At 32.6% G+C, this 26,199-nt stretch overlaps 1 protein-coding gene across 3 annotated transcripts in view; it reads left to right on the forward strand.

Annotated features, from left to right (window-relative positions):
• The first annotated feature begins 7,694 nt into the window (after window positions 1-7,694).
• Window positions 7,695-26,199, forward strand: part of LOC105253391 — a 46,548-nt gene continuing 28,043 nt past the window's right edge. Inside the window, exons 1-2 of one of the 3 annotated variants that reach the window (XM_011261418.3) lie at window positions 7,695-7,876; window positions 12,946-14,615. In XM_011261418.3, the coding sequence (XP_011259720.1) occupies window positions 14,525-14,615 (91 nt within the window). In that variant the 5' untranslated portion in view covers window positions 7,695-7,876; window positions 12,946-14,524. Of the gene's footprint in view, window positions 7,877-12,945; window positions 14,616-19,687; window positions 20,102-26,199 lie in introns of those variants that run through there. The other 2 variants (XM_011261409.3, XM_011261399.3) reach the window with 2 other exon arrangements.

The raw sequence follows: 26,199 nt of genomic DNA on the forward strand, positions 1-26,199 counted from the left end.
GCTAATTTTATATATGTATATTTCTCTTGTTTTCACAAGAAAAACTTGAAAAATATTATTTTACACGTTTTTAAAAATCTACTAATTCGCTTGTAATTCATTTGTCTGATGTATTTGTTTTTTAAAATTTAACGAGAGGAAGATATATATCTACATTTGATAAACATCTTATATTTCAGAAAAAGCTGATCTGTAGTTAACAGAAATGAAATATAAAGTTAAATAATCTGTTTAATAAAAAAAACATAAGCATTATAAGCCTCAAAATAGATGAATGGGAGGGGAAAAAATTTTTCGAGAGATTTTTGACCTACTTGTTCTTTCATTTCATAAAATGTATAGTACATATCTATTGTCCATACAAGCAGAGTATAGTTGAACTGAAAATGCTAGTACAACAGCTAGTTTTTCAGTCGACGTCCTCTTCTGTAAAATATTTCCGAACATGAGTACAGAGATATATGATGACATCGTGGCCTAAAAGACAGGTGTATAATCGATGCTGATAACACAAGTGTAATAGGATACATGTATTAAAATTTAATAAGAAGGCGATTAATCGTATGCGCTTCGAAAAATTCTTTTATGGAACTTTTACCATAGACTTTGCTTCTCTTAACTTTCTAACTCGAATATCTCGCGCGCGCGCGCACACACAAGTAAATTTAAGTTTTACAGTAAATTATTCGAATACGAGAGAAAGAGAGTGGCAATCTGATAATTCATATGGGCAATTACATGGGCTTTCATATTACGATTTACGTTTAATTGACATTAAATAGTATCTTAGAATATACGTGCTTTTTCCTACAAATATACAATCTTCCGAGGCTATCGTGATGCAGGAAGTAGCGCGAATTTCACTTCGAATTTTAATCCAAGGTACAATGTAATCTTTAGTTAGCGTCGGAGAATTCAATTTTGTAATATCGTATATCGTTTTAAATCTTTATCAAACGTGCGTCATGAACAGTAAATGCGCGGAAGAAAAATGCATTACCACGAATACTCTCTTATGTTAGAATGCGATATATTTTATTCAACATATATTTAATTAAATTCAACGTATATTTAATTTATATTTAATTAGTTGTATGCGATGGAACGTATATCACTGAAAAATCTATAGATGTTCATAAAATAACATATCTATATCTCGCTCTATTGATATGTACATAATACTTTAACTTTGCATGTCTCGTAGAAGTCGAGGACATGTTTCAGACATTGAGACCAAATTGATTTATTATATAAACGAATAATTCCCTAAAAGCATGATACATATATATATATATATATATATATATAATATATATATAATATATAATGCTTTTAGGGAATTATTCGTTTATATAATAAATCAATTTTGTCTCAATGTCTGAAGCATGTCCTCGACTATATATATATATATATATATCGAGAGAGAGAGAAAAGAAATGTATGTATATTTTATATTTGATAATGCCAAGAGACATGTGTGATATATATGAAATAAAATATTATCATATATTATCATTTTTATAAACAGTAATTATTACTACTTCTTATTACATAATAATATTTTTAAAAGTGTTTATATGTTACTTTGTGCATTTAATCATATGTGTTTGTCTTGAGAGTTTTTGTCGTATGCATCTTCCTTCTTGCGCACAAGCGTACAAGGCCTAAGAGAACGAACCTTCGAAATTAAATTGTAATTAGAGCGTTTGAATTTTTTCAAACCCTTTATTCCCATGACACGCCCCGATTTGTTATTTATTTATTTATAAATAATTCACATCGCGGCGACTTACGCGACCGTAGACAAGTGCCGAATTCAAAAGCGTGAGAGGAATTTATTGCGAGTGAAAGAGAGAAGGAAGGAAGGATAACGAGGAAAGGGATGTGAAGGGAGAATGCGTGCTTAAATATACGGAACGTCGATATATAATAAACGAAGCGAGCCAGAGACTACTGAAATTATATATCGTGAACGCATAATGTAAATTAAAGCAGAGCTTACATCGTTGATAACGCTTTCCCATAACGGGAGAAAACGCGATGGACTGTGGCAATTAATGATAGGCGAAATCTATTTGAAGGATTAAAAGGAGGAGGAAGACGTGTGTGAGGAAACCGACTTGTGTCTTCCGTTGAAAATTTTGATTGATCTCAGATTAATAAGAAACATAAATCTTCCGCTTTTAAATCTCGGAACGAAAGAGAGAGTTATTTAACTAATAGTGCACCTTTATAGTTTATACGTTGCATTACGATATAAATCGTGCGTTTTCAAACAACAAATTTTATTTCGCTAAAGCTTGGTCGTCTTCCTCCGCCTTTGAAGATTTTACGTGCGCATTTTACTGTTAAATTTTATAGTATCGCACTTTTTTTATCGGGATACGCTGCTCCACATCCTCGCTTCGACATGTATGTATACGAAGAATTCGTACACAGAGAAAAATGTATATTGTATTTAAGTAAATATTATTTATTTTAAGTATATCATAAGTTTGTATATTCGTAAATATAGTCACAAGCATTAAATTTAATTGAATATATTCTGAATTTTAATAAGTATTTTAGTCAAAAATATTAAATTAAAATCAAAATTTATTTACTACAAAGAGTTGATGTAAAGTAAGTTTGATTTTTCTTTAATACAACTTTACAATATTTTTCAAGAGAAAATTAATTCTTCCTTTGAGTATATACGCTGATAGATTTCCTAACATTTGTGATGAATATTTTAAGACTATTATCAAGAATATATTCTTTGTTGGAGAAAACTATTACTTAAAAAAAGAACAATAAACTGAGTAATCGCTTTTCTTGGTAGCAGAATGATATTTTTTTCTCTGGGTACGAGAATACGATATCGAAACACATTTCTTTCTCATTGAAAAAGCACAGACAAACTGGGAAAGCAGATCCAACGTATTGCGGTTGCTTGCACGCCTTTCGAATACAAACGACATCGTATCGAGGACATTGCTTCTTTGTTTAAGTCGCGATCGTAGAATAAAACTTGGTTCTTTGCGAGAGGAGGGAATAGTCAGGATCGAAATTTAAGCGAATGTTAAGCGATCGTAGATCGTAGATCTCGAGTCTCGATACGATCTGCGAATCTGCTTTCCTCCGAGTTCGCCATCGGTTTTCGAATTTGACGTATACTGAATGGAATGAAATTTTTCGCAACACGTCCCGTCACGTACGTGATGTGATAGAGGACTTTGGCTTCCTTTCGCTAAGTTGTAACGATAATCTGTGTTAACTGACATGAGTTAGCGACATATTCGCGCTGTTCCTTTTTAGATTATAATTCTCTGCCTATGATATAGACAGAGTTAAGAGATTCAGTTAACCGGACCTGGCGCTAACCGACATTAATAAAACCGGCTCCAAGTTGGACTACATAGTTTGGATCAAGTGACTCTGATATAGAGAATGATTCACGCGATATAGTGAGAAAAAGATAGAAATTGAATGGAATTACGTTCTCTATGATTCGATTTAAATCTTATAAATCTTGAAAAGCCAGTGAAAACAATTCAAATCGAATGATTCATCTTTTTAAATATATCAGATTCTCACACGACTAAGGATCAATTTTAGAATTTACCTCAACAGAATTAATTTTTTTTTCTTTAATTTGAGAAATTAAATTTTTTAGTTAAATAAAATTTTTTTTAAATTTTTCAAATTCGCTGTATCATATTAACGATATAGTTAAAATAATTTCTTTTCTTACGAGGAGGGATAAAAGGAGCGAGACAAATTGCGGAAACCACTATCTTTGAAGCATCTGGAAGTGCCAATTTCGCGCAGAATAAATTCCTTATTAATTCTTTCGACGCGTATTCTTACAAGAGAACGCGGTGTGCGCGGTGTTCTTCCTCTTAGAACACACTTCCGTCTGAGGATATATACACGACACGAGAAGAAAAAAAAATATTTAGCCGAGGTTTCAGCACGCTATATATTATACAGGCGAGTGAATGCGTTTTTGAAAACACGCCGTGACAGATTCCTCGATCGCGCGCGACTCGGATACTCGATCATAATCATCTCTCGAGAGATCGATCGCACTATCCAATCGAAAGAGAGACGAAAAAATATATATATATATACACATACACACAACTACAAGAAAAGGACAAAAAATAAATTTACTTTATCTTCGCGTATGACGCATGCGAAGTTTATTTCTCCACAATGACTTCTCCCCGATCCTTTCCCGCCTCGCATCGTTCGCTGAATGGTAATTGAATGATTGAACAGATTCTCGCGCACGAAATATATCTCTCTCTTTCTATCTATACGCACTTCAATTTGTAAATTAAGAGAAGCAGGAAAAGAGAGAGAGAGATGGGTTTATCGCATCGCCAAGTTGTTTTTCATGACTAATCGAAGACGCGGGAGCACTTTTCGTTTCTCCCTCTTCGAAGATAAAGGGACGTATCAGTTCGCGATTTTGCTGTTTTGTCTAATTTCGATTAATTAATCTAATGGGAGACGTGCGAATTCTGGGAATCTCGTTTCGTGACAGATAATCGTTCATCGCGAAGGGCAAGCGAGACGCGATTTCACGCGACAAGAATCCGCGGTTGAAATTGCGGGCGTGAAATGTGTCTTCTGGCAAATTGTTGCTTATTTCCCACGTGTGTCGACTTTAATCATCGCCCGTCCTCAGGCATGTCGCAATCAAGAAAGATAAATTGCGCATCAAAACATGATTTTTTTTTCTTTCTCCCTTCTACATCCCCCTGCCCAGTTAAATATCGGATGTTTGATTCCCATTTTACATCGAATGTTATCTTATTTTAATTTTTTCTGTGTGATTCTAGTGTTAAGTTAAATCTCTATCGTCTTATAAGTTGGCGAAACGCCGCGTATTCGACTCGCTTTTATGTAAAATATATCTTGTTATTCAATGACAATCACGATTTAAAATCGTATTTTTCTCGGTTAAGTTTTGCTGCTGCTCTAGAGAAGAGAAGCTAAAAGAAAATTTTTTGTATAATTCTAAAAAAATAAACTCGTAATTCTTTTAAGGTAGCTTTTGAAGAAGAGCAATATTCCTTAGAAACGAGATATCTTGTTACATGTACTAATTACTTCTCCGATAATTGAATTTTCAGAGACATTTTGTTCCCGAGAAATTTACTCGTGGAAAAGGAAGAGGAAAAAAATTCAAAAATTCAATATTTGCATTTTAGCAGGATGAAAATTGTATTCGGAATTTGTGTGATCACTGTCTAAATGTGACGTTGAATCTTCATCATACCTTATTTCGAGATTGTCTTCAATATATATACATATATATGTATATTATCGTAGAGAGACTGAATGTATATATCTACGATTTACAAATTTAGCGCTAAATGTGCGACGTAAACGAGGTCCACGAGGTATTATACATGTGCGCGTTTGTCGTTGAAAGTCCTATAATGCAAAATATACGTTGCACGATCCTTCGGCATCTCGACTGACGGAAGTGAATCAATAATCCAATACAAGAACGTGAACGTATTAATAGTCTGCGTAATATATAAAAGGCTAGTGTTTACGCGTTTCTAAGAAATTACGTCCTGCACGGACATAGTATGTGTGAACTATCGCACGTCATCGATAATTCTGGATAAATCATTGAATACTTAATTGATCCTTTCACGTGCGCATATAATGGACTGTTGTCATTGTGTACGATCCATTTGCTGTTTAATTGTCTATGTCAAAATAGAAAAGTACAATGACATATTTTGATCTGTATATATCATTTTAATTTTCATATGAAATATAATTAATCAAATATAATTAAAAGTAGACATCAGTTGTATTTAATGAAAATACTTAATTGACTATGTTAACAACTTAATTTGACTAACTTTATTTGAGTTTTGATATATATTCGACGTTCATTTTTTTGTTCTTTTTAGTATTTTAACATATTTTTTTTTCTTAATGTTATTAGTAATTGAAAGAATATATTTTTTATTATTAGATTATTTTTATTATTAGATTATTAGATATTTTATTATTAGAAATTACTTCCAGATAAAAGGAATTTTAAAATCGTTTTAATTAAATTTTTATTAAATAAAATGAATGAAACTATTATTACTGTTTAATTTTATAATAATTGTTTTGCGAATATTTTTGTGAATATTGTGCTAATTTAGAAGAATATTTTTAAATGCAAAAATATACTTTGATATACAAGACGCTAATTATCTTTCGTAGTAGATACCTACGATATCATTTTGAACATTCAATCGGTAATAAAGTTATGCTGCAAAATTCTCAGATATGTTTATAGATGGCGCTTTAGAACGTTTTGAAACGATGTATTTTTCATTTTAAATTCAAATTAATCTCGCACAAATAGAAAAGCATGCACGTATAATATTGATTTAAATAGAACATTATTATCGAGAAATATGTATCGCAACTGATCAAGTATTAAAATATATTCCTTCAAATTTGTTTATCAATCTTTAATCTCTATCTAAATATTGCAACATCAAAAATAGATTCACTCACTATGTTGTTTATTTTATTTCATGAAGTATCGATAGATGTTCATAGTGCGATTTGTACCTTGAATTTGTCGCTGGATATAAATAATCACAGTCACATGATTTCGTCGATCAGATAATAACATACATACAATGGTTTTCAAATTGTACTACGTGGGAAAGCTCGAAGCTTCAAATTGTCAGAAACTTGTAAGCACAAAATCGCTTTATTGATCGGAACAAATTATGATGAAAATTGAAGCGTATGCTTTTCTATCTAGACTATTTTGTAAACTGCGCATGAAGTTGATTAAGATATAAAATCGATACGTTATTAGAGCGAAAAATTTAATTCACGTATGAGTAAGTTGCTCAAATCAAATGTGCATTTCTATTATTACATTATATTACAGTCTTTCTTGAACATCATGACTTAATAGGCGTGTTAATACATGTATATTACATAATATACAAGCATGCACAATGTGTGTATATATATGTATAATATTCAGTTGCACGCGATGTTTCCGGAAATCAGGCCCGCAGGAATATCAAATCAAGTTTATACGCAGGAAGGAATATGTAAAAGGAGTAAAATAATTTTCTTCGTACTGTAAGATAAGAGAGAAAGAGACATTCGTGTGTTTAAAGGAGAAATATTTATACGTATAAAAAGCCTCAAGCGACTCCTTTCAGATAACTATTTCAAGCTCTTTTTGAACGTTCTTTTCATTTAAAATATTTAAACAGTAAATACAAGAAATATATAATAGCGAATATATTCCAAAATTGTTCCCAAAAAAATAAAAACGAAACATATTATTATTATTTTACATGTTAATTAAGTTTCTTGATTTGCAAATTTAAAACTTGTTTATTTAAAGCAATTACGGTAAATTAAAACGCTTCATGCATTTTGCAATGTTTTGCAAAACAATCGTTTTTGAACGAAAATATTTAATTTGAAATTGTATTTATAATTTCTCTTTATAAATTACATTTATTTGACAGAACATCGCAATCGCACGCATCGTATATTTCGCAAGAACAAATTCTTATTTTCGACAAGAAAAAGTGTTTAACGGCCCTGGGATCAACCCCGTGTCGAATGTTTATACTGGGTGTGCGGCGCAGACAGCACGACGCAACGCGCATGCGCGGCTTCAGCTGGCGTCTCAGCCGGTCTGACGGCAGTCGATGTCGGAGCCTCGGGAAGGTGGGATCGTTTCGCGTGCTCGCCGCCCTTTCACACCCCGTCATCGTGTTCATTTGTCGCACGCGTACACGCATGTGAAGAACTGTTGTGCAGCTATCACAAGTGAGATTATCCACAAGTGGGAGCGACGATAAACAGCGAGCGTCAGTCCGGAGGTAAGGTTAGTTCAATTACTTGAAGTAAGAAAATTCGGCGCGGATGACGACTGACGACGCGATAGTATCGGTTCGTTGATTCTCTTTCTCTTTCTCTCTTTCTCCTTGTCTGTCTTTCTCTTTCGTTCTCGAGGGGAACGACATCGCGCGCGCTCGATGATATCGCTATCGCGAGCGTAGCCGGTGAACCGCCTGCCTTCCTCTCCTCTCCCTTGCGGTTGACCGAAATATCCAGGCTCGATAGCCCCTACGGGAACTCGCGACGAAATCTCGAGTGTCCGCCGTTACCTTATTAAGCGGTGTTAATATGCTTGAAAAGTCGTTTGTAGTCGAGAATGACGGAATTGGATATCGGAACAGAAGGCCCGACAATGACAGATTGCTCGTTTTTGTAAGCAGGATATCCCTCTTTCTCTCTCTCTCCTCATTCACAGTGAGAATGTGACGTCGCCTATTGTTTCAACTTATTTTTGACGTAATAATATCATAGTGTTTTTTTTTCTAATGATCTCAAAGTTTTTCCTTTCGGAGATTTCCTTCTGATTGTATCAGGTGTCAGTTTATTTTTTTTATCGACGTGACGCTGATTCGATAAAAATCGAAAAGGGCGATCAAATCTCGACAAATCCGTGTTAAAGAAATTTTATTTTTTATCTTTTTCTTGTTAAAGAAAAATCAAAGGTACGATCAAAAGTAATCCGACACAGAGAGGATCGATACATTCCAGGACACAAAGCGGAAGCGTTAAAGCGGGTCACATTCTTATCGGAATGATAAGAAAAATGCATTATAATAATAATTGTTATTATAATATTAATCTTAATGGCTAAAGGAAAAAAAGTTGACAAACGAATTTGATCATTATTGGAAAAATCTTTTAAAAAGTAGAATTTAAAACGTTGACGTGATAAATTCGATTTTGATTGAATGACTAAAATCTATTAATCGATAGCCTGTTTGTAACATTAACTTAATTTTTCACGTCAAAAAATTCTTTCCCTATATTCGTTATCAGTTATGTACAACGCAAACATTCCAGTTTATTCGATTTTATGCAAAAAAAGGAAAGAAATATTTTTTACATAAATTTTTTTATTAAAAATTTTATGTAGATAATTTCGAATCTGCGAAATCATGAATAATAATTATTTGCAAACAAAATAATAAAACTCGGAGTTAATTTAATGCTTAAAAAAATCTTGCAAAATAAATTTAAAATTGCATTTTATCATTAAAAAAGAGAAAAAAGGAAAAATTAGAATTTACATATATGTAACAAAAAATGTACATACACAAAATTTTTAATTTACATACATTTCTCAGATACTTTATACGAGTACAACGATCATGATATGAGACATTAAAAATGTTTAAAAAATATTACGCATCTATGAATCATAAGTATAATAAAATATTTTGATAGATTTAAACATTTTTATGTGTAGATTACATAAGTGTAACAAAATATATTTGAGTTACTTGCACATAAATCATATATAATATATGATTATGAATAAAATATAATATTTAATAAGATATACAGGGTGAGTCATTTTAAGTGACGGACTAAAATTTCTCGAAAACTATAGGAGATACAGAAAAATGTTTCAGACAAAAGTTGTATGGTTTCAAGGGGGACATAAGATGGTACCATTGGTTTGACCTTGAAGAGTTATTTGAAGGTCACATGAAGGTCACCTTCAATTTCTTAAGTGGAATCTACATTTTCTCTTTACATATTCTTGTAGCTTATCTCGAGAGCTTTCCAAAACACTATAATTAAGTACCTTTTCGTTAAGTACTTTTTGAGTTATAAGGCTTGAAATCATTTCTTAATTTTACATAAATCATAAAATATCTTGTAAAATATTCATTTTTCGATTATCTTATATTACTACTTTTATGTACAAAATAATGAGAGGAATCAATTGGTGTAAAGAAAATATACAGTTGATTTTAAGAAAAAATATGTAATTGTTAATTGCAAATTACATATTTTTTCTTAGAAACAACTATGTGTTTTCTTTACACCAATTGATTCCTCTCATTATTTTGTACATAAAAGTAGTAATATAAGATAATCGAAAAATGAATATTTTACAAGATATTTTATGATTTATGTAAAATTAAGAAATGATTTCAAGCCTTATAACTCAAAAAGTACTTAACGAAAAGGTACTTAATTATAGTGTTTTGGAAAGCTCTCGAGATAAGCTACAAGAATATGCAATGAAAAATAGGGGGTTCCATTTAAGAAATTGAAGGTAATCTTTATGTGACCTTCAAATAACTCTTCAAGGTCAAACCAATGGTACCATCTTATGTCCCCCTTGAAACCATACAACTTTTGTCTGAAACATTTTTCTGTATCTCCTATAGTTTTCGAGAAATTTTAGTCCGTCACTTAAAATGACTCACCCTGTATATATATATATATTTTTTTTTTAAGATGTACAAGTATACGCAATAAAAAAATAAATCATCATCGAATAAAAGATTAAGTGACAGAAAAACTTCCCATCACGAACAATTTTATAGCTTTCGGTGTGCTTATGATGTGCGTTTCATTAAATGCCGATCCATAAAATCCCGCGTAAATAATAGATTCCGTAATCAAATATGACGACATGCATTCCATCGTTAGATGAGAAAACAAATAATGACGATGAAAAACGAATGCACAATTTACACTCGCTTTTCATCCAAAACACCGCAAGCTGTTATCGAAGCGCCTCCGTTTGTCAATTTAACCTCTAGTCTCACATAACACACATATTTTCTGTTTACTCTGCTCCTAATCATAAAATCTTACCGCAATTTTAGATATTTCAAAGAGCTTAAAAAATCTACAAAAATTTATATATTTTTCTCTCTTGACATTTATAGAAAATGATCACATATGATAAAAATTAAAAAATAAATTTTAAACATTAATTTGTTAATTAATATTCCTTCAGATATTCTATTGTTAAAATATTGATAAAATCAAAATGATTCATATGTGACCTTAAGGGTTAATTTAAATGCAACGACGAGAAACGAAGAGAAAGAGAGAGGAAGTGGAAAGGGCGATGGGAACAATAGAGAAATACCGTTGTTAATTTGATATTTGTTTAATTCAACTTTCTACAGTATTGTGCACGTGTTAACGATGTACGTACGTTGATACTTTTGTTATCAAAAAAACGTCACTGGCATTAATGAGCAACAAAAGTTTTAATGACACACAATGATTCATTTATATATCTGTATTTTGTTTCAGATCAATTGCGTTAAATTTTTCATTATTCATTCTACGATTCGTTAACGAAATTTTGATATCAGTCTTTTTGTATTAAAAAGTTGCTAAAATGCCATCTTTTCGAAAATTTTATCTTAACTTTAAATATTACAAAAATATTAAAGAAATATGAATTAAATTTTTGCAAAAGTATGTTTACATAAATGTAATAAAATTTATCTCAAATTATATATTTATTATCTGTTATAATGTAAAATTCTTAATTTATATTTATTTTTAAATTTCTAATTTAAATTTACTTTTCGAAAGTAAGTTTTCTATCTCTTATAACTACAAACTTATCAAGAGAAAAATTTCTTCTGAATTAGTCAGAGGCTATCAATGAAAGAAAACATATAAATTTATATGTGCGAAATTTATAAATTATCTTTAATATATTCCGAAATAATGGAAAAACCTAGAACACTAAGAGTCGCTAATGTTGCACGTTTCATTACGGATAATTTTTGTTTAAATAATTACAACCAACAGACGCATACACGAATATTACTAATGACGATGCTAAATGTCGTTATTAAATGCTTTTAAATTTCTACTATAGCAAGATATTGATGCTGATAATGGCGTAATGTTTACGGATTATCGATAAAGATGACTCTGCAAGCTGGTGATCTTATTTTTCGATATTTTATCTTATGTGTGTGTGCGCGCGCGCGCGCGTATGTGTGTGATTTTTAAGAAAACTCATAATTCATGTGCTAAAATTCATTCTATGAATTTTAAAGAAAATTATGCCTTGTGATTTAAGAATATTTTTTGTGAAATATTCAATTTTTAAGAAATATTAAAGAATTAAAAGATATATTGAGATCTTAAAGATGAATTTTTTACGTCTAGAAATAAACTAAATATAGTAAAGAATATTCTGTTTCAACTACATGTTATTATTCCTTAACCCAATTTTCATACAGAATATTATTATTGAATGTAATTAGCACATTTATATATCAAATTAAAGTTATTATTCGTTTTAGTATATGAATCCTTAAAATAAATTATAATTAAAATATGATATCTCTCTTTTATTTTTCTGTAATATTTTTTAAATATAATATAATATAATATTTTAAAATAATTTATTGTTCTTGTATTCCTGTTATTTTTATCAAAAGCTTGAGAGATATTCCCGTAGTTAGAAAATATTTCAAATATACTTGTGTAATGATACTTCATAAAAGATACTTTTATCAAGATATTTATGCGCGCAATTTTTATTTATAGTAAAATATTTTAAAAATCTTTCTATTTCATCTTTCTTTCTACTCTATCAAATTTAACTATAGTAAAGTAATATAGTATTGATTTTACACACACACAGGTATGTAATAAAATCGATTATTCATTCATCTTTTTTTATCATTAGTCATGTATACGTAGGCATATTTTAAAAATATTTCAAAGAGGATTAAAAAAAAATGACAGTCATCTGATTGCAATAAAACCGAAGTCTCGAGGACATGACCTATTCCGAACGCACAGCAAGGATTATAAATGGAGTTTGCCGCTTCCTCCTTCCTTCCATCTCTCTTTCTCTTAATTAAACGTTGATCCTCGAACGTTCTCCCGAGAGAAGCCGTTCCTTTTCTCTTTTCCGTTTCGCAAACGGCAGAGCTCGCTTTTCAATTTCCCTCACAGCTGTTGCCCGTTGCAACTGTGACAGTGTGTGCACGTACATGTGCACGTGCGCGCACATCTTGTTGCTATCTGCTAGGTATGTACCTGTGGCTTGACTCAGATCGATGAGATAACCTAGCTATCTATTTTCTTTTGCAGCGTCGAATCCGATAGTCGGATCTGACTGTTGCCGGACCGAAGAAACATTCATCCGGACGAACATCAAGCGATTTTGTCCGTTTTTGGATCATCAGATCTAAGGCTGCTTTCCATTCCTTGTTGCCACCTACGATTTCGCCGTCGACGATTTATCTTCCACGACTTCCGCCAAGATCGTAAATTCACCCGGAAGGGAAACGTTTGTCGGGAAATCCGGCGAGCTTTAATGATAATAGCGACCGTTATATCCGCCGAGGAGTTTATCGACGACGAATCTAGACGCGCGTTGGATCTGTCGTTTCTGACCGGAGTCTCTTCTTTGGGACTAATAATCCCTTAAATTACGAAGAATGGAGGAATCCTCTCAAATTATCGATTACGATTTTCCGTAAAGGATAATTTAACGCGTGTTTCTGGAGGCAGGTGAAGATTTATCCTCGGCAACGCTATCATCAGCCGTGCGACAGGACGAATGCGCACGAAATCAGAGAGAGAGAATGCTCGGTTGGTCACTCTGGATATGGGATGATATCTCGCGCATCGACGACAATGGGACGGTAGATCGAGATCGGTAAACGCAAAATGGATTGGGCACCTCGGATCAGGTAGCCAGGAACCGACAAAGACAGTCGTGCGGCCAGCAATCAATTGTCAAGGGGAATCATTCTAATAAACCTTGTCTCCGTGAACATCCGCGCTCTCCGATCGTCACGTTTCCGTATAAAACTGCCCCATATTCTCGGAATAAATTTTTCTATTCCTTTCTCTTTCTTTTTCCTTCAGAGGAAAAGATTGACTCGACTCTTCCTTGTGATCTTTAAGACTGTTCTACATTATTTACTCCCTACTGTTTGTCACTTGTCATCGTTTATCAAAGTAAAGACTGAAATTTAAGTTGGTCGGTTCATCGGTCAATTCGCGTAATCGATCTTTGGTCTCGCTATCTATTTTTCTCACTCCCGCGAAACGGAACAAATTATCAAAGTTCAAAAAGTCACAAAAATCACCAAAATTGCGGAGCTTTTTCGCATCTCACGCGCATTCGATCATTCTCATTTTGGAAGACTGATCAAAATACGAAGACTGATTTGCTATTGCCCCGCATTAATTTACCCCAACAATCGAGAAACAGAACAACAGATCACATATCTTTACGCATACATATCCTGCGAGATCTTCTCAATCCGATTAGTCGTCGAATCGTTCACGCGAAGTTGTCGGAGACTAAATATCGGACGTGCTTCGCGAAATAGATTATATGTGCTGTGATATATGGCATATATATACAGACACGAAAAGGATATGTACATGTGTATGTATAAGTGAGGAAGGTTCCGGATGTTGCCTAATGTACACGAAGGAAGTGGCGTATAGCGGAAGTCACTTGGTGAACGGCCATATAAATTGGAACGCATCGATTTTCCCTCAAGATCAACGATGATGATGATGATGACGACGCGAATACCGGACAAGCCGTCGCGATAAAGTGATCGATCCGTGATACATTACGGACGCGTGATATTTAGTGACGTAAAGTGAGAGTCAGTGTTACTGCTGCATGAGGACGTAAGGGTACAGGATGGGTTGTGGACAGAGCAAGATCGGCAACATTTATCCGAAGAACAAGAAGAATAAAAACAACAGCGCGAAGAAAAACGGCGATTCCATCCGTGAGTAGAGAGATATTTTAAAGTTTAAAATTTAGAAAAAAAAAATTATTTCTATAGTTGAATTTTTATATAGCAATAATTTACTTTTTAATTAATGGTCTTTTTTATGGACAGAGTTACTGCTATTAACATTTCGTGAAATAATGGAATAATGTAAAATAGGATAATGATTTTCTTTTAATCGCAATCTTAATATTTGGCACCAAACTAATTTCAAAATTTTCATTAATATGATAAGTATGTTTTCCATGATTTATTTTTATTCAATTCTATACTTTCGCAATTTAACTAAGATTAAGAGGAAATTATATTAGAAATTCAAATATAAAATATATATGTAACTACAAGTTCTTTCAATGAAATCATACTCGATAATTCGGATTCATTATCGAACAGTGATTTATTCAATAGGGGGAATTTTAGTCTGAAAATAGAACGGCATTATAATTCAGAAGTGCATTAAAATTTCAACTCTTTGGAGTGCAACTCGAAACTCCTATATAATTCCGTTCATTGGAATATCTATCTAACGGAATCCTTTGAAGCGCGCTTTGTACTCCTACATTCGCTTTGCTTTTACTTGTACGGTACCATGTAACAAAAGATCATAGATATTCTATTTTCACTGATGCAAAATTTTATTAATTCAAAAAGTTGCACAATGCAAAAAATTAATTATTACACATCTATACTAATATATACGCATATATACAAATGTATAGATTTATTTATTTTTTTTTAATTAACATTTCCATGTGTTCAATATTTGAATTAATTGTTAACTTGTACAGAAAGTTAAAAAATTCAAATTTCATTCTGTCTCGACATATTTGAATTTGTAATAATTTCCCGTTCTTTCACAGAACGATACATTTTTTAAGGAAAAATATATTACATTCTTATCAAGTAATTTGCGGAATGTTAAAATTTAAAAATGACAAATAATATACATTATGACATATGTTTTCAACATATGTGTTTGACTCAAACAGGTAATAAATTAAAAGTGCCTGTCAAAAAAGCCGTTACATGATTATGGTCGCGTATTACTTTACGTTTATCAATTTATCAATTATCGTAATATCATTATCTCGAATATAAACACATAGGTATTGCATAATCTTCAAAAAAACTCAATTTGAACGGCATAAAGTCATATGTGATAGCTTGATTGTAAATGAAGTGTCTCTCACATATCGATACATCAATCATGCTATCCGGCTAGATTCATTCGACGAGATTTAGATATAAATCAGCGTGCTTAATTTATACTTATTGGACATAGTATGGCTTTCTCGCAAGCGTGTCAACGTACACGTACGCACGCGTGTCCTCGATCGATTTCTAACGCATTGATGTACTTGAGGTAGTTTAGGCTTTAGGTTAAACCGAAAAGCAGGTCATTCGACATCAGATTGACACTTAGGGTAGATATAGCAGTGATTAATTGCTTAACAATGAATGTCTCTCTTTCTCTCTCTCTTTCTCTATTGAAGCTATATAAAAGCTATATAAAATAATTATATATTTAATATATAATTATTATATATTATTATATTATTATATATATTATATTATATATATTATTACATATTATTATATAATTATATTATATATATATTTATATATATATAATATATATAATTTATATATATATATATATATATATATAATTTATATATATATATATATATATATATTATATATATATTATTATATATATTATTTTATATATAAAATAATTATACATCTTTTTTCGAAGATAAAAATGTATGGTATGTTTTATTACAAAAAATTTTCAATCATTTTATAAATAGTACATATATAATTATAAATTTACTACTAGTCATAGTTGCATTTTATGTTAAATTGAGGACGTTAAAGTATTATATCTTCATATTGAAATATTGAATAAAATAATATCTCTTTATTTACCGACAAAGTCGATGCATTTAATGATATCTCTTAAGTAATAAAGCATTACCATACATGCACGTGATTTCGTTTCGCAGCACGTTTCTACGTTTAATTCACATATGCTACTAAAAACAATATCATTCTTTAGGAATAATCGACTTTCACAGACTTTCTCATATACGTTTCCGAAAGTCAATCATTATCTTTTTATTAATGATCAATCTTGTTCTAATCTTCTAATTTCTGTCTTTCTCAATAGTAGTCGATTAATTTCAAGATCTAAAAGAGATTCATGGTTGAAATAAATTATAAAAAAACGATAACGTTTGTAATAAATTTTTGATTATGGGAGTATACCACGGCTATTTCCATTCGAAAAAAATTCTATTGCATTCGGAGATTAATATTTATGAGAGAGAACGAATGATAATTTATTCTAAAAAAATCGATTTTTTTTAAAAGATGAATCGTTTCAACCAAGAGCAAAGAGAGCACATATAGATGTAAAAATCATCTATATTTATTCTAATTTTATGATATGCATTTTTTTCTCCGCATGTCAGATTCTGAGTTAACGGAAATTCTTAACGGAATTTCTTTAACGGAATTTCTTTATTCCTTACATTCGAACTGCGATGGATAACACTGGTATATATTGTCCACGTATTATCACAGAAGGCAGAAATAACAGATTACGGACAGATAAGATCTGCATACAGATCTCAGTTCGTCGCAATATATCGTCACGTGATATCAGTTAGGATATGACAAGACGCGCATTGTCAGCACGTTTCAAGTCATGAAATAATCCGATGCCGTTTGCGGTAACTCGAGATAGTAACAATCACAGTGGCGGATTTAGGTGCAGGTATAATGCTTTGGTATAGGTCTTCTCCTCTTTAAGAATTTGCAAGTCAGAAAGTTATCTTTTATTTCATACAGGTATGTACCTATATGCAAAGTCTCTATCGATAGATAATATTTTTTGGTCCGTCTGTACATTTTATTTAATATAATATAAACATATCATTTAATTACTATTTAATTACCATGTATAATTATATAATTGTACGATTAAATAAATTTATTATATTTTTATTATATTAAATTATATTAAATTGTGAATAAATGTTATAAAAATATTTGTGAAAGAATGAAAAAATATGAGTTGCATATATTAGTTATATCTGTAAATTTGCAGTGATTGGTTTATCTTTGCTTAGAAGTCGAAAGAGACATACATATAAGTTTTTCAATGGATAGGTACACGCAATTTGAATCATAAAACGAGAAGTAGTATTGAGGAAACTTCGCTATTAATATGCAAATTTTTTATTTTTACCTTTTGCGATCGATAACGCAGTATAAAATGTTTGCATCTTTTTTGTTATTCATGCAACGTGCATAACATTAAGCGGCAAAGTTTAGGCTTTAATAGATACATCACTGATGATAACGCGAGGCACGGAAGACTTATCGCATGACGCGTAGAAATCTTTATTGCAGAAATGCGTTCTGCGTTTCTCTTTAAGCTCGATAAATTTGTTTACGTAATTATTCGTTCGTTGTTTACAAAATCGCACAAAAACGATCGGCGCCGAGAAACACGCGGCGAGAAACATACATCAATTTAGAATTATTCAGAAGCGCGTCTTCTCGATGCAACCAGTTGCATTCTCAAATACTTGTAGCGATACGACTACAAATAAAATTTTTCGAAACGTGTTCAAGAGAGATAATAGAATGACTAACAATAAATTAATAAAAGAAAAGTAAGCCAAAGAACATTGTATTTCTGAAAATAATTAAAAGAAGATTAATAAAAAAAAGGAAACAACGGGTGATAATAACGAGTGATAATAAAATTAAGAATATGATATTCGATAATTTCATATCATATTCAGCGAGTAGCAAAAATAATAATTCATATCAAAATGTCAAAATTCTTAACAATTACTTATACGATTTATAAATCTTGTTATATTATTTAAGGAAAAAAAGAACCTTTTAATCGGAATGTGCAGATCTATAATAATACTTTGACGCATTTTGTATGTTAAAATTTTGCGTATGTAGAGTGTACGTGCACTGTATACATTCGAGATTTATCCGAGCAGATGAGGACTGAACGTGCGTCCTTTAATCGTGTACCGGAACGTGACTACTTGTTTACCGGCTCCACGAGCTAAATATACATTACGATAATATACTTATATTCGTGTATCTCTGAGAAATGTTTTCGTTTATGTATATATTCTCCGAGAGTCTCTTTTGACCCATATTGCATGCGCGTTTTCTTATCTCTTATTTTTCTGAAGAAAAAAAAGAGTATATAAAAAAAAAGACGAAGATTAATAAACTCGTCCATTTATTTGTCACTTATTTCGAATCTCAATAAATATTTGTACGCGAATTTTATTAAAATTTTTAGGTAGATAACGCGCCTACAACCACTTACATGTATAACTATCTTCAGTCGTATCAGAAATGCTTATAACGATAAGCGTTGTTTTCATTAAAACGTTATGTTCGCTGTGCGTAGCAAGGAACTTGTTATGTTTGTAATGTTTATATATTTAGAAAATGTAGTTGGCTAAAGTTATATAATATTAATTTCCTTCCGACATAATGTAATATAATAAACATTTTCAGAGAGGAAAAACAGAAGCGACACACTTACAAAAATATCACAACGTGTATATGTTCGTATAAATTAATGATTGAAAAAGTTTCCTTTTCTACGTAAATAAAAAAATATCACAAGATATGTAAATGTTGTAAACAGCCGTTATCATCATATAACGTTTCCTCTTTTTATCACCTCTTAGTTATTTTGACGACTTTTCGAATAATCAATTCGATCGTTTCTCTTTCGGACACGTTCCCGCCAAATTTTTTTTCGCCGCTCAGAGGGGAGATTCGCGGGTCTTTCAACCCTTGGAAGGGACGTCCCTTCGTCCTTCGTTCTCGTCGCTCTTACGGCGCAGCCACACAATGGATGACGCATCCCTCGCTTCCTGAATAGGCGCGCTCGTGCCCTCTCCGGGTACCCCAGGCTCGCCGTCCCGACTGGGTAAACAAGGCGAGCCTCTCAAGGACCCGGGACCGATATTATCGCGCTCGGTAGTAGAGTGCAGCCGGCCGAACGTTACAAGCCGTGTGTAACGCGCTCGTGGGCGCCGTATATAAAAGCGGCGTCCGCCCCGCCATCGACGTCTGTCTCGCGTGGTGATTTCAAGAGCGAGCATCGCAAGCGCGCGCGACACATTCTTCTTCCTCGCGTCATCGCGAAGAGAGCGACCTTTCGCGTCATCCGCGGCTGACAGCGCACCGGCTGACCGGCCGACGAGTCGTTGTTTACATGTATACGCGCGCGAGATTTATGATCGGGTGGAACAGTGAGAGCAGCGTGTTGCGGAAACGTAGCCACGGTCCTAGGACGGTGCTTCCTCGGAGCGCGAGTTTCCCCGCCGGCGGTACGTCGGATTTCCAGAACAAGCAGAGGGGCGCGAGGATGTGGCTGAAGGTGCTCAGGCAGAATATAACGCATCTGGCCCGCAGGGCGAAAGGTGAGAGACGTTGCACTCGCGTTTTCTTTCATCGCGTTGGGTAAAGGCGCGGAAGCTCGCGCTCATTCGAACTTTCAGCCTATATTTCATTTTTTTTTATCACTTCTATGAATATTAAATATTTTTAAGTAGTTTTTCTTTTAATAATTTGATACGTTCCAAGCCTGCTATATCGCGGATATGCACTAGTTACGTAAAAGTAGATAACTTTATCTTGAAAAAAAAAAAAATAGTCGAAGCGAGGCAAAATTGCGATTAATGACCGCTCGAATCGTTGAAATAGTCGCGAGTAAACATCGCCTCGCTATTTTTATCGGCGCTCGTGCCGCGCCCAAAATTGCAAGTGTGCATCTGAAGCGAAAAGGCACGTGGATGATAGAAGGAGAGGGAAAAGTGTTATTTGATCTGAGAAGTAAAAAAAAAGAAACATTTAAATTGCGTTGAAATAATAACAACAAGTCAACAATCTTTCTGCGACTTAACTCTCGCCGATCTTTAGCAACTTATAATGCATATGTGTTCCTCAAAAAATATATGCATATGTAGTATTTTTAAGATTTTTATAACTTTCAGCTTGTATTTCATTTTTATCAGCCATTGAAATATTTTTTCTTGCAATAATTTGGTACGTTCTAAGCCTGCTATATCGCGGATATACACTCGTTACGTAAAAGTAGACAGCTTTATCTTGAAAAAAATAGCCGTGATTAAAAGGTTAAGGTTGTACACGCGCCTGGGGAGAGGGATGTTTCATCGGGAGAGAAGGCGTGCGCGAAATAAAGGCCGCTTTTTTTATCACGCTCGCCTTTGGTCGATAATCGAGCGAGCTATCTATCCGCCTCTTCGTTTTCGCTTCGAACCAACACGGAATTATTACTCTCTTTTAGAGGAGAGCAATTTGTCGCCTCCCTTAGCGAATAGTTTAGCACGCAGTTTCGTACACAGCTTTTTAATTGTATTAAAGTATCCCGTTTTTTTTTATCTTGACACGTTTTTGAACGAAATTTAAATCGTCACTTGTGTGCTCCCTTAAAAGCTCTCACACTTGCTAATCACATGTTTTTTCTTTTTTTATTATTTGTCGTTACTGTTGGGCAAATACGTTTCATTATACGTTATTACAACAATTTGTTATTGTTGCATATTCGAATGATTTTAAATTAACATTGCGGTGTCAAATAATTTACAAACTTATGAAGTGTCTTACGGTCTATAGATTCTAATAAGTCAATATCTATCTTTCTTTTTCTCATTCTGTCATGTATTATAAAAAATGGACTAGTCTTTCGATACTCGAGGTATATTTGCTAGATGTCAGGTGTTTTGAAATAAATCTAAACTTTTTAACGAGTTTTGTCTTGTATAAGTGTGAAAAAAAATCATTTTGAATTACGTATTAAATCTTATAAATCGAAGTATATAATGAAGCGATCGGTTTTCTTTGAAATTGAAATAAGCTGTTTTATTTCTTCCTTCACTTAACATTTGCCCTCTAACGTGAATTGCATTATATCTAATCTAAGGAAAAGGTGCGAATGACGTCCATGAACTGTCTACACATGACGCATTTATTTCATTTAATTCTTAGAAAAAAAGGAAAAAATATCATTTCGACGAATGCTACTTTGCAATAAATAATTAATTTATATCATATATTATGTTGCAAACATCAACTTCGTTCTCTGTTAAATTTTACGATATTGTTATTTAAACTTTAATGTACAGGAATCACATGATTAGAAACTCACAAGATGCAGGAAAATATTTACTGGAATTTTGTAATTAAAAAATTATACTCGTGAGAAATTATATCGATAAATTTAGCCGTATGACCTATTCTCGTACTTGCGTTATTCGTGCAAAGATACCTAGATACTTAGAAGTGGATCGAAGAAGGTGCTCGACCTCAGTCCAGGGGCGTCTTAAGACATTTAAGTGCTTGTGGGCTGGTAACAATGCGTATTCTACATATAATGAACAAATGAAAAAATTACTAACGTTTGAAATAGTCTATAAATAAATATAGAGTCTCTCTCCCTCTCCCTTTTTCTCTCATTTTTATAATCATATATTTTAAAAATCATTATATCCTCGGGTATTAATGAAACTATTATGCAATTTTTTTTTACTTGCTCTAGAAAAGAAAATATTCCTCTTTTTAGCAAAATTATTAACGTCGTTCTATTATATAATTAGGATCAATTGAGCGAATAATTTAGGAATTTCAAAGCACTAAAAATGAGAGAAATTTACTGACTTGTGACGAAAATATTAACTATTTTAAAATTCGTATTCGAGTGATAGGAAATTGAAGGATAGTTTCGAACTTGAAAAAAATATATCTCATTGAATTCTTCTACAATTGCGTAAGCTTAAAAAAAACCAGTTGCCCGTGTCGAGATAATAAATAGCAAAGGAATAAATTAGCTGGCGCCTAATTCAAGAGCGTTCTCGCTTCTTGGAGAAAAGCATCTGTCATCGCGGCGATCGACAGTGAGTCACACTCCCGCGTGTATCCGGTATTTTTGCATCGACGGCAGTTTGTTAACAGTTGTGCAGTAGTCACATAATCGGATATTAGCACGATTATATGCTTTATATGCGAACGCAGTTAAACTCGCCGATGATGATCAACGAGCTGTTTAGACATTTCGCGAATTCGATTGTGACAGAAATCGTAAAGTTCCTTTGCTAGCTTTTCCACTATGTAAATGATGATATCTAAGAATCTCATGAGATCTCACGAATAGGGTTTTTTTTCATCTACGGATTTTGTTTCAGCTAGAGTATATTTTTCAGGATTGACCAGAAAAGCTAGAAAAGGGGATGAAACTAACCATGGTAAATTCCGGTTCTTATTTTCCTGGATTTTCCAATGGAACACACTGGAATAAACTGACAGAAACTATAATAATACATGATTCTAAAATATATAACTTTACACACAAAGATATTTTTACTTTAATAAATCATCTACTAATCACTATAGTTAAAAAAAAATAAAATCGTAATAATAAAATACCTTTCAATTCGAATTAATATGTGAAATTTTTGAAATAAAAATTTTACAGATATAAATATTAATTAAATTTTATATTAATTTATATAATTTAATAAGAGAAATTTAATAATTATCAGAATTGAAAATTATTATCAATATTGATCCGATCCGTGTTTACTTTCAACATCTTCTACAAAAAAATATTTACTATATTGATTCCTAATCTATTACAGATTTTATTTTGGCTAAATTAGAAAACTTTAATTGACTTAAATTAACTTTTAATTTAATTGAATATCAATAAAAAGTTTTCCATACTTATTTAACATTTTTAATAGAAAGAAAACGAGTTTTTGCCGGTTCTTTTCTTCGAGAAATATCGGGTTTTTTATTGATATGGATTTCCAAAAAAATATGGAATTTTACCAATCCTGATATTTTTCGATAGTGATTCTTTTTTTAATAGATATATAAATACATCGAGTTGCTCTGTATTTACATATTCATATATTTTTTTTATAATTTAACGTATAATTTAACGATCTACGTGCAACGCAATACAAACGCTTGCTTATACGCTTATCGATGCAATAAATTATACGTTATCTGTATTTTGTGCATTTTTTCGGGATCACCCCGTATAGGGGCGACTTGTGCCCGAGGGGGGCACGCTTGCGCATCTTTCTAGGTCGCTTCTCCTCTTGCCCTAATAATGAAAATCCTTGACGTATCGGTCGCATCGAGCGCGCTTGCGCAGCGTTTGCTTTTTCGTCGCGCGGGTGCATTTACCCGAGTAAACTCGATCCGCTGCACCGGAGGGGCAGGTAGGACAGGTGGATAATTTGTTGTCCGACTTTGTTATGTAATTCCGTGATGAATATGCATGACGAGGCGCGGACGGTCACGCAATGGATATTTTATTTTAAGAATCGACCCGCGTCACATTTTAAGTTTGTCAACCTCTTCCTCTCGTCGTTGTTCCTCACGAACGTATTTCTCCTCTCTTTCTCTCTCTCTTTCTCTCTCTCTTTTTTTACGCTCGCTTAGTGCGTACGTGTTTCTCTAGCGCGCGAGACACTCGATGAAACGTGACGATAGTCACGAAGGCGAGTTTTCGTCAGAGTAACCTTGATACGGCGAGATACAAAAACACGACGTAGTTATTTGGCCATACTGACGTATGGCAGGAAACGCCACGTCAAAGTATGGCACGTGAATCAGAGAGATGAAACTAAAAGTCTGAGGATTATAAGAGAGATTATCGATTATTGCAACATTATTGGAACATAAAGAAACGCATTCATATCGATAGCGAGTATTATTAGAAGAATATTGTTGGAAACAATGAAATTCGCGTGTAAAAAAAACTGACGACGAGAAATTGAAAATGACATAATCAATTGCGTCGTAAAAAATTCGCAAGCTTCTCCCTGGCAATTTAAATGCTGCTGGTAATAGCAACTGAGAGTTTAATGCATCTAAACATGCATTAGCTCAACGTAATAATTAACCAAGTTTATGGCAGGCTCGTCGCTGAGATATTTACTCCTCGATATACTTTGACATAATATGATACGTAGTCATTAATTAAATAGTAATTTAGTTAGGAAAATATTAACAGGATTAATACATGTTGTATGTGTGTTTTCATAAGGGATGAGATAAAAGTTGTACAATTTAATTAATGAAATATTATGCAACTGCGTCGAATTTTTATAAATTTAATTATTAATATTACGTTATGTTATGTAAATATTGCGGCAAATGTTAAAATTTAACATTGTGCATTTGACTGGAGATAAAAAGTATTAATATCATCGTTTTGTCGGATTCAAAAATTTTAAAGTTTAATGATGAATAATATATTAAGTTTCACTTGGCTTTGACACAGCTCATACATATTATTATCAATGCAATTGTAATATACATATTCGAATACATTATAACAGATAAGAATATATTTTAATACATTAACGATAACAGATATCTTTGTACACATATTACAATTTTTTGTTGATGTAATGTCAAAGTTCTATGATGAATGTATTGATATATATTGAAAATTCTATCTTTTACATATTAATGTGTTATAAAACGTAAATAGACTTTTATTATAGAATCGAGTTCAAAAAAAATCAAGAGATCGATATAATTTCGCGTAATCATGCACATATTTCTGAATTATTCATTCGATCAGTTATTATCGAGTCATTAACTTACGCTATTTAGCGATTGCAAACATTTAATCTCTTATTATTTGTAATTAAATCGAGTATATTATTTGTAATTAAATCGAGTATATATCATTTAAAAGTCGTTAAAAATTTCCTTGTTTCTTCGAAAAGTGGGTCATATCGTCGCGAATGATTAAATTTTCATATTCACTTTGGCATTGCCGGACATATAAATATTTCTAAATATATTTTCCACGCGCTATACGTACATTATTGACATTCTTCGAGTGGAATGCAGCCTCGACGTTCATCGCGACGTGACGGGAGTCACGGACAGCCGGTTTCCACGGCTCCTCGATGACTAACCAGCTGGGGAAAGTTGGAGCGGAGTAAAGGGGGATCGCGTTTCTTATGATTTTAATCCTTTCGCTGCTGATGACGAATATATGTCCGTCTCGAAGCACCAGAGTTCCTCCCCCTCCCAAAATGAAAGTATTTCCGCCCGCGCGATTAAGAAGGACTTAGATCAGCTGATATAAAATTAATAATTAATTTTTTGAATTAAAATGAAGATTTGTAGAATTAAAATTTTTTTAATTTTTTTATTTTATTTTTTTTTATTTTTTTGAAAGACTGAACGCTTTGCGAAATATTAAATTCGTGAATTTCAAAATATATTAGATTTATGTATTTAACTTTTGATTCGTAACCGATCCGTTCACTTCCTCTTTAAGATAAAGTCTTCGTAATATGATACTATCCAGTTCTCAAATGTTGTTCCTGATAGTGTCCTATAATGTTTGTTCCTGATAGTATCCTATTACGATAACAAAAATGTGCGAATGCAAAATTGTTAGATGAGTCTTTATACTTTCTACTTTTCCAATCTTGCAAAATGCGCGCGAAACTGTACTGCAATATAT

This window comes from Camponotus floridanus, unplaced genomic scaffold (genome assembly GCF_003227725.1).
Source record: "Camponotus floridanus strain SB8 unplaced genomic scaffold, Cflo_v7.5 scaffold22, whole genome shotgun sequence".
In the NCBI taxonomy this organism is placed as follows: Eukaryota; Metazoa; Arthropoda; class Insecta; order Hymenoptera; family Formicidae; genus Camponotus; species Camponotus floridanus.